General features: G+C 41.2%; 1 protein-coding gene across 4 annotated transcripts in view; it reads right to left on the bottom strand.

The window, feature by feature from the left end:
• Positions 1–460: 460 nt before the first annotated feature.
• Positions 461–10770, bottom strand: part of MCM9 (minichromosome maintenance 9 homologous recombination repair factor) — a 91566-nt gene continuing 81256 nt past the window's right edge. For 3 of the 4 annotated variants that reach the window (XM_059177717.1, XM_059177719.1, XM_059177718.1), the window contains 4 exons: positions 10092–10295; positions 8986–9068; positions 8377–8522; positions 461–4318 (listed from right to left, as the gene is read on the bottom strand). In XM_059177717.1, coding sequence (XP_059033700.1) covers positions 2842–4318; positions 8377–8522; positions 8986–9068; positions 10092–10295 — 1910 coding nt within the window. In that variant the 3' untranslated portion in view covers positions 461–2841. Of the gene's footprint in view, positions 4319–8376; positions 8523–8985; positions 9069–9989; positions 10296–10770 lie in introns of those variants that run through there. The other variant, XR_009354671.1, reaches the window with a different exon arrangement.

Here is a 10770-nt window from a genome sequence, read left to right as displayed (position 1 = left end):
GTGCTTCTTTGGTACACACTAAATACCATCTAAGAGAAAGTCTTGTGGAATCACATAGTGTAAGAAAAATAGGACACAGCAGGATAAAATGTGACCTCAGGACATTAGACATTTTCAGCTCTGAAACTCGTTCAGGGAAAAAACAGCAGCAGTAGTCCTTCTGCCCACTGCGGACTCCCCTGTGCATCCTCAAGTCCATGAGTTTAGCCTGTAATACCATCGGCCCAAAAAGGGAATAGATTGCCTTAGGGGGTAACTGATTCTAAGATTTGAGACAGGAAAAAAAATCAAAACGTGTCTGGAGCATGCTGTTGTTTTCAGATACTATGGGTACTTTTAGAAATGTCAGAGTCCTGAAAGGACATTGGCATCGATACAATGGGACTTCCTATTGATCAAGTTGTGAGACTCCAAGCATCAAATAGAACAAACATAACAGAAAAGTAGACTGTGATGCAAGTTTAAATTTTTTAGTAAGGAGTGTTCATATTTTATTTTTTTAAAGGTTTTATTTATTTGAGAGAGAGAGCACACAAGTGAGGGGAGGGGCAGGGGGAGAGAGAGAGAGAAGCAGATTCCCCCCTGAGCAGGGCACCTAATGAGGAACTTGATCCCAGGACCCCGGGATCAAGATCCGAACCAAGGGCAACTGCTTAACAGACTGAGCCACCCAGGTTCCCCACACTGAGTATTTTATTCCTTCTAATAATTTTGTCTGTTTACAATATTTACAAATATAGTTACTTCCAACCATGTAAGCATCAAAGAAAAAATACACAGAACTAGGAAGCTGGCCAAAGGATCCTGATAGAAGGTACTAAAATTAAAAAACAGGGTGGGTTTATTAGCATAAATAATAGGATATCAGGTGAGCACAAATAATAACCAGGTAGCAGGTGGCACAGGTGATCATATACAATAATTAAGGAAGACAAACAATTTAACACCGTATTTTAAAACATGAATTATTCAATGTCCTGAAGAGATAAGTTAACTATACAAACTAAATCCCTCATTACCAAGAAATGAAAGCTCTAGAATCAAGATGCCCAATAGGGAATGCAGCCATTTTCAATAATGAAAACAGAACAGATTGAAATACCCGAGTGACAAGCCAACAGGTTAGGCACTACAAGCCATGCAAAGCTTAATGCATCATAGCTGCAAACCACAGCAAGTTTCAAAGATAAACACTTATAAGAAGAGGAATAGTTTAACACACACACACACACACACACACACACACACACACACACACACGAGATACAGCTCTGCATGGTAACGCACGACTGAATCACCCCAGTCCATTACACATTCAGGCCAGACAGCGTATAGACCAAGATTCACCTGGTCAGTAACCCAGATCCTCTCTTTTTCTCTCATTTCTGGTCAGACCACTGAAATGCAGGCAAGTACTGAGACACTGGAAATAGATCACATTAAGAATCATATTATACTAGGACGTTATTAAGCACGGAAATAATAAGAAATTACCCAAACCATGGTCTTAATGTTTTAGAATAGGTTGAAGTGAATGTGCAATAATACATTTTATAATCACTGCTTATAGATGTCTTTTACCAGCTATTTAAGGTGTTATTTCAAATGATTCAACCATACTAAATTTGTACTCACAATTTAAAATTTAATTAGTCAGTTTTGCAATTAACATGAAAATACTCAAGAAAATTTGGGGTTCCTTATTTTCTTGGTATGAATTTAATGAAGCAATCTTTAAACAAAGTATATACAGTTTTGGGTATTCTTCACATCTAAATGTGCCTCAGACAATGAAAGCCTCCGTTAATTATTATTTTAAAAATTCATAATTCAGAAGAGAAAGTCTATAACCATCAAACCCTAAAAGCCCCTGCTAGAATCCAAAGGGAGAAGTGATTTTAAAAGGACTTAAGAAAGACAAAGCTTGAGATGTCTATTTCTACCAGTCATCACTTGCTTGGTTTTGAAGGACAAATGAATCGTAACTTAGTAGGAATCACATTTCCCTACTAACCACTTGAATAGATGCCATGACATGTGATTGAGATTACTAAACATTCTCCTTCTAACTACAGGATTTAGGTTTTGCTGAGGGTAGGCCCCCCAATGAAACAAAGAATCTGAAGCACAAAATGTTAGCTCGGGAAAACTCAAAAGGTAAGTACTTCACAAAGCTACAGTTTGACCAGCTGCCAGATCTTCAGGAATACCATGGAATTGTAAGGATGCCTCTCAAAGAAGGAAAAGCATTAGCCCCATCTAATCTGACACATGAGAAAAGACACAGAAATAATATTACAAAAATCACATGGTTTTGGTAAATCCTAATAAATATTCACCACACCTTGCCTATCTTGGGTGAAGAATAAATTATGAAACAAACAAACAAAAAAAACAGAAAAGAGTTAATCTAACCTATTAGTTTCCTGAGGGCTACCTTCCTGGCATTTGTTCTTGAGTGAATGGGAGAAACAATTTTAGGAAGATCCAAGTCCCAATTAAAGAAAAAAAAAAGAGAGAGAGAGAGAGAGAACAAAACCAACAAAAAACCCAAATCAAAACAAACAGAAACATCTTTGGGAATACAAGTACTCCATCTGCAAAGTTAAGCACAATGTCGATTAATTCCAGTGCTGGTATCACACTGCCCAACGTTGATTATACAACTTTGCAAGTCATGAAGATAAGCCTGAAATTATAAAACCTGTTGGGGGAGCTGGTATTCGGAATGGTACTCTTGGTAGGGCCAATAGTTCTGTACATATATAAACACATGTCCATACCCCGAAGGTGCTGTGTGGAGTTGGGGAGGCTGAAATTTGACCAGAAAGCTTTTCATGATTATGGCTTTCTTCTTATTTCTTCATTCCAATCAAAATCCAGTGCTTCATCATCTAGTTCCGATAAAGTAAAGAGAGATTTTTTGGAAAAAAACAATCTCTCACTGGACCCCTCCAGCTGAAAAGTTTTCCTTTTCCTGCCAAGCACTGTAGCTGCGGCCCCGGGACGAGGGCTGGTGCCTCTCGCCCCCTCGTTCTCACTTTCGGGAGGAGGAGGGGGTTCTGACTTGGATTCAGAGGGGGAAGTAAAGGAGAAGTGTGCCAGTTTGGCTAATGTGCAAGCGTGAACCTTGCTGCTTTTAATATTGCGTGAGACGTTTTCCTTTCTGTCTCTTTGGCAAGTAGGAGGAGAACGCCCAGTCTGGTTCCCAAGCTCAAATTCAGGCTCGGTAACTCTTCCTTCAGGGCCACGTTTGCTTTTCTCTCTTGGACTGTCTTCCTCCAGTGCCTGCTGTGACACATCCATTGCCTGATCCTGTTGCTGATCTGAGTTTCTGCTTCCTGAGGTAGAGGCCAACTTTTGTGGACCCTTTCCAGGCACAACTGCTTCTCTGCTCACTCTCCGGAGAACTCTAGGACTTGGAACTGCTCCTTTAGTTGTGCCAGGAGACATAGGGCTGTGGTCTTCAGGGGAGTGGGTCAGTTTTGACTTGCGTTTGAAAGTAAATTTCGCCAGTTTGGCCAGTGGGGGGCCTGGACTCTCAGCACTTCCAAGCTCAGGCTCTTCCATTTGAGCAAGGGATTTCTGTCTCTTTCTTTTGGGAGTTTCCAATGCTCCTTTGGGGCCACACAAAGAACTGGACCGAGGAAGAGAAGGGCCTACGGGCTGTACAGGCACCGTGGCGGGGTTCCTGCACAACTCCTGGGCACTAGCCTTGCGCAGCTGGTGCAGCTTCCTGGAGACATGATGAGTCAGTACTGAGTCTGGCTCGCCAGCAGACCCTGCTGCCTCTGGAACGACTGCTGCCTTTTTTGCCTCTTTCCCTTCAACGTGGTCTACATGGTCTGGCCTCCGTGAAGCTTCTGTCTCTCCTGGTGCTGGAAGCTGTCCAGTTTCCATTTTGCTCCTTTGGCCTGGCACACCCTTCTCCTTACCCTGAGCTTTGTTCTTGAAGGTCTGCAAAGCCATTTTCCCACCATTTGTTTTGGGAGATACCGGCACAGTATTTTGAGGTTCAAGCTGATGAGTTGCTATGGAGTCAAACCAGTCCAAACTGTCATCTTTGCTATTTTTGTGCTCAGCAGAATGTTTTCTCTTTGCTGGTCTGCTAGGCCCCCCATGGGATAGGGGGTCGGAAAGTGGGCTTCCCTCGGGACTGGGTCCAGGAGAGGAGGTCAGCATGCTCCAGTTCACTTCCTGCTGTGCTGACCAGATTCTGGACTTTGCTGCTTCTCCTGGGTCATTTTTTGAGGATCCTGGGTTAGTCTCTGCCTCCACTGCCTGTGGCTGGGATTGGTGCACATTCTGATTCTGTAATCTGTAGCAGAGATAAATAAGGAACATGTATTGAAAAGAAGAGAATTTGCACTAACCTTTCCATTTCTTGAGTCTCTGAGATGCCATGTAAAGGGCTTGAGTCCAACATAAGTCCAAGTTCATGCCAAATACAGTCTCTTAGAGCAGCAGGAGGAAATTATCCTTTCTCATCAGTACAGAATTTAAGTGGTTCTGATAATCATTTTAAAAAGTTAAATAAAGGAAATGGAGTAGCAGGTTTGTCTACTTTTTAAGCTCTTCCTACAAGTCTGTTTGAAGGTCAGTATAAAATGCTCATTCTAATCTCTCCTGTTGAATGTTCTGCCGCAAGACAAGCTTGACACTATCTGCTCAGCAGCCGAGTGCTGAGCAAGTGGTTGTTTTATAGCCGGTTTGCAAATGAGAAACAATGAGGAAGAGCAGAAATTATGATCTCCTCATATGTCTCTACCTGAGTACTGAATGTTGGTACACCTGAAAGTCACCTTCCTGGGGCACAGAGACCACGCTTCCCCTGCACTGTGGCTCACGCTGCCCCGGGGGCATCACATTCATGGCACACAGCCTCCAGGCAGCTGGGACTTCTTTCCTGCAAAACTCAGCCCACACTTCAACGTGAGCTCTGGGCAGCCTAATCTCTATCAAGCTGACACAGAGGTGAAACATACTGACCTCCTGGAATGATCTGATCAGTGACAATCATTTTTAATTGTGGGCATGTTAGAAACTGAAATAATGCGAGAGGGCCAATTTATAACAGACACGGTTAGTTTCTCAAAAGGAAAAAAGAAATATTATTTTTCTTCAGAAAGCCCTTCCTAACAACTTAGAAATAGCTTCTCAGTGTAAGGGGCAACATGACCCTGCTTCCACGTGTTCCTTTTCCATTCGAAAAGGAATTAAACCAAAGAGAGGATGAGTAAATTATTCTAAAAATCATGTGTAATCATAGAAAAGGCGAAGGAGAAAAGACATTAAATTTAAATGAATTTTAAATTTAAATATATTTAAATACATTAAAATGTTAATGGTAGGCCTCTCTGGGAAATAAGATTATATGCGATTTTTGCTTTCCTAATCTATTACTGTTACTTTCCAAAGTACACTACAGAGAACGTGTATTCTCTCTTATGATCAGGGAAAAAAAACCCTCAAAATTATTGTAAAAATACTGGGTTATATTCACTTACTGTAGATTTGGACACATCAGTACAAAATCCATATTCATTGGAGTCATAACCATACAAAAAAGAAAGAGCTTTCAAAATTACTACTATCTAATATACATCAAACTGAGGTCAGGGATATTTGTAATTGTTAAAGCTCCATAAAAATGTTCTAGAAGATAGGGAATTTTAAACGGGTAGAATAATTAAGCTGTCCCAATTTAGTCTAATTCTGACTTTGGGAATTAAATTCTCCCTGACATAAAATGCCGGCAGTTTTACTCTACCTTCCTAAAACACAGCTTCTTTGCATTCTGTTTTCAGGTGGTTACAATGGCCACCATTTGAGGATGGCTGTCACGTGCAAGCATTTTCCAGAAGAAAAGTGTAATAGAAATACAAATAGTTGTATTACTCATATATGACCCCCTTAAGGGATAGAGAACTCTTTCCTGTGGGGATAAACCCATCTGCTACTTGAGCTTTTCTCACATGGTAAGATTGGCTTTAGCCGTGTCTTGGAGGCTGTTCATTTACATTTGCTGGGCACCTGGGTTTATAGCTTTGAGGATCAATGCCCTGAACATGACCCTGCATTTCAAAGATGTCTATACCAGAAGAAAAGAATATTTTAAGGTAGAATCCTTTTATTTTTTTTTTCCCCCAGATAATTACCTATTCTTTTTTCTTTATCTTTCCCTTCAGGTGGGTCATGTTGAATTTGATAAGTCCAGCTGCGATTTTTCTATCCCAGAACACCAATTCTGAGCTTCATAATCCTTTCCTTCCTGAATCCAGCATAGGACAGCTTTTGGCGGTCTGCATGACCAGTTTCTGGTCAGTCAAAATGAGCAGCCTTTCCAAAAGCCAAGCCCAGGACAGGCTGAAAAGGATCCCCTACATCAAACCATGAAAGAACCAAAGGAATCGCTTTCATCTCAATACCATGCTCTGGATCATTCAAAAGCCAGAAGACCAAAAGAAAAGGGGGTTGAGTTTTTGTCAAGGGCAAGATGACTGCAGGCTAGCGCTTGGGTATTAGCAACACACAGCCAGTCCCCACACTGACCCAGGAAGGCTGTGCTGGAGTCTGACACAGAATGCTAATGCATGAAGGCAGTGAGGGAAAGAAGAAAATTCAGGAAAAGAATTCTCAGGGTTCTACTGATTGCATCAACAATCCCACTGCAATTTCCTTCAGCATCTGCTCTGCTTCCACACATCAACATTCACCAGCCCCTAGATTTGAGGTCAAGGCCAAGTGCCGCCTCAGGACAGTTACTGAGCCACTTGCACTGACCACGAAGATACCCAAAAGGATATCCCAGTTGCTGCTCACTTGTGTTTCACAGGTACACACTCCAAGTCTAGCTTTTTAGGAGCTCATATAAGCCAGGAGCATCCAAACACTAAAGTGGGGGCAAAAATTCTTTAGGTAATGTAAAAAGCAGAGTTTTGAAGCATTACTTTTGTCACCCTGTGAGATGAGAGACCAATTTTCCTCTTCAACAAAATATATCATTCTTACTGGGGATTTTTTTTTTTTTTTTTAGTCTGTTAAATATGGAGAATTTTAAAAGTCATGACTTTGAGCATGTAGAGAAGGAAAATCATGATGCTGAAGGGAGGGTCAGAGCTGTTGCTAATGAACCAGGAGGGCCCTTCCCAGGTCAAAGTCAGTACTAGTTATTTCTACTTCCCTAACTTGTCCCACATGCTAGCTACAGCTGGCCTAACAGCAGTCTGGGCCTGAGTCTTCTGTGATTTTTCTTTCACCAGGTTTATATAAAGATCAAATACTTATTATGCTTGGAAGAAGCTCTAAAAACATTAAGAATAAAATTTAAATACTAATAAACAATAAGATTCTTTATGTAAACTCCCCTGTACATGTCCTCTCTTGGCAAGAAAAAATGATAAAGCCAAATTATTAAAATATTTTGTGTCTGGGTCTGGGTCTGGCCTGAGATAGAGCACCTTCCTGGAGTCCAACTTCTTTCTCAACAGCGTTCCCAGCCACCTCTCTGAATAGCACTGCTCTACTTCTAGTTCGCCAAAGAAAAACAGAAGAAGCAGTCGCAATAAACAGAATGAAGCCCACTTAACAAGATTTCTTGATTCCATGGAAACTGTGTGTCTTGAGTGTAAACTGTGACTAGCCAACCTTGGTGCTTCTCATGTAACTAGGAACCAGTGGTAAAAATTCAGTAAATTAATATATAGTTTGCTATATATAGTAAAGAACCACTCAGTGTTCTCTATGAGACTCACCAAACCAGCAAGCCAAGGAAATGTAGCTATGGAAGGCTCCAAAGAGGGCAGCCATCAGTTCCCCCATTCTTGTATGTCTATGTCACTCCCATCAAGAGGTGGTATCTATTTCCCCCTACCTTGTGACTTGCTCTGACCTTCAAAATGTGACAGAAATGATGTTGTACCACTTCTGGCCCAGCTCATAAGAGGCCTGGCAGCTTCGATTTTTGTTCTGTTGGAGCCTTAAGCTGCTGCCCTCTAGTATAGAGCAGGCAGCCATCCCTGCTAAGGCACCACACACGTGAGGCAAGCCTTTCTGGATGTTCCAGTCCCACCTGAGCTCCCAGCTAAACACAGGTGTGCTGCCAGCCAACACCACGTGCAGCGGAGAGAAGCATTCTGAGCCCCCCTGAATTTCTGACTCAGAATAGTGAGCACTAAAATGGTGGTGGGGGTGTTTTTTGTGTGTTTTTTAAGCCCCTGAGCTTTCCTGTCATTGATTACATAGAAACAGGTAACTGAGCCAATCCCTTTCAGATAGTACAGATAAGACTTTCCACTTAATTTCCACTTCTTTCATTTCACTAAATGTCAAACAAAGATCTTCCATTGTAAGTTTTGCTTGGACTTCTTTTCTCACCTTTCAAGTCTTCTCAGCTCTTCACTCAAGAGGTTGTTTAGCTCCAGCTTTTCTAGAATAAGCTCACACTGCCTCTGGTACTGCTTCAGAGGGTTTTCAGGAAAGGCAGTGTGGAGTGCATTCACACCTCCTAATAGTGCACCTCCCTGAAGGGGTGAGAAAATGGGAAATAGCAGGGGAGTCACCAGAAAACACCCACTAGAGACCACAACTCCCAGATCAGCTTTCTCCACCCCCATCTTGGGTATCACAATCACCTGGGGGCCTTTTCCAAATTTCAGCAGTTCTCTGCCCCCATTCCTGGCAGCCAGCGTTGCCCCAGGAAGCACACTGCCTCTAGTGGGACCATGAGCATCCCTCAGATGTGCTGAGGGAAAAAAAGAGAGAGACCCACTACTGCACCCAGTAGGCCAAAGCAATGCTACTGATGCAAAGGGTATTTCCACAAGTTTTTCCCCTTCTTTTAAATGGTTTCCTTTGGATCTAGTTCCTTTGGCTCTATATCCAGAATATGATCATTTTTATAACTTCTGATATGCTCTAAATTGTCTTGTCTTTTTTTACGTGATTATAATTAGGGTTCAAATATTAGGTGCAAAATGCCCTCACCTGCATTGAAGATTCCATCACTGACACAGCTGTCACGGCATCTTCCAGAGTCACAGCATCACGAAACATCAGGCGAGCGTGAGCTAAGAAAATCAGGAAGACAGAAATGTTTTTAGAGAGTATTTGAGGTGATATATGCAATACTTTATCTGAGGCACTTAAAAATTATATTTAATGAATGCACTACTAATCACAAATTCATTTTACTAAAACAAGCACAAAGGTCTAATTTCAACTAGCTTTGAAGTTGTTTCTCTAATAATAGGTCTAATCTTGCACAGCTCATGGCAATTCTGGGTATTTATATGAAAAAGTACTCTGGGCTCCAAAAGGAAAGGAGTTCTAGGAGCATATCTCTAATATTCAATAACTTTTAATCCTTATCTGCTTGTCTTTTATAGAAATATATAGTATAAAACTTGTTTCTCTTCTCTGACACTTCTTTTTATCTGTGGGTTTTTCAAAACTACCAAACTCACCAGCCTGCATTTGGGGTACTTCTTGTCTTAATATTAGCTATAAATCCTTGACAATGTAAAGTGCACTGGTTTTACAGAACTTTTTATTAAGCATTCTGTCATCACATGATACATCAGTTCATGTGGAATTTTTTTTAAGAATTAATTTAACAAGAACTATGAATAAAAGTCACTGTTAGGAAAAAAGTCTTGAGATGCAGGTTCCTTGTATGAATGCACGAAGTCTCAGGCCTTTGGGATGGGCTAGTTTCTTATGTTAGTGGTGGGGTGTGGATGGCAATTAGTGAGAAAAAAAAACAGAGAAACCATAGGAAACAACTCTAAATAAGAAAGTGTTCGATCCCAAATGCTAATAGACTGTCACTGAGAAACAAACATTAGTAAATAAGACGTTCTAAATTAATCATGTCTCTAAGATACCGCTTTCTTAATGATGCTACATTCTACTCAATACCCATAATCTGTCCCCAGAAGAACAGAAGTTTCATAGCTCAGAGCCTTTACTCTCTAAGTGACTATGAGCACCTTAGGATTCTTCTTATTCATCTTTGAATTCATGGTGCCAAGCTCCATGCCTTGCACATATTGGGCACCCAACAGAAGTATTATTTGTTGAATGAAATAAACCTTCTGCTAATCGGATCAAGCTTTCCAACAGACGGATGGTGGTCCGGGCAGCGTTCCGGGAATCACTCTGCCGCTGCATCTGGTAGTACCGGAGAAGGACCTGATTACCCTCATCAGACAGCGTGGGCTGGAGATTCCGAATCAGGCAGAAGTAGGTCTTCATCTTTTCCATGCTCCAGAGCTTCTCTGATTTGCTTGGGTAACCTGTATGTATCAGGTGCTAGGTCAGTAATTTCTAGGAACAGGTAAACATCTCGCTTTAAGGGTTTTGATAAAGTTCTTACACTCATTTTTTAAAAAGATAACCTTTAAGTCTGTGGCCACTAAAACCTATATCTGACTCTGCATAGCACAGAGTTCAAGAATAAGTAGCCTTAGGATCTAAGCTCAATAAAGGTAAACTTCCTACAGGGGCTAAAATTATCCACAATAATCTGGTACATCCTATAGTAATACATAGTATTTGAGTAAATCTAATTAAAGAGAAACTTACATTTAGAGATTTCTGTTTCATAATTCAGTCCACTTTTCTTCGCATGCAAGAGATGAGTGATAATTATATATCATAAGGTTGCCTCCTTTCATCACGGAGAACACATGTACTGACTGTAATATCATTGGTAGGCCCTAGTCCTTCTACTTATTATTCTGGCCACACTAAATGGCTCCTCTGACTGCC

The sequence above is a fragment of the Mustela lutreola genome, chromosome 6 (genome assembly GCF_030435805.1).
Source record: "Mustela lutreola isolate mMusLut2 chromosome 6, mMusLut2.pri, whole genome shotgun sequence".
NCBI classification, from domain to species: Eukaryota; Metazoa; Chordata; class Mammalia; order Carnivora; family Mustelidae; genus Mustela; species Mustela lutreola.
This window is presented reverse-complemented; position numbering and strand designations above follow the sequence as displayed.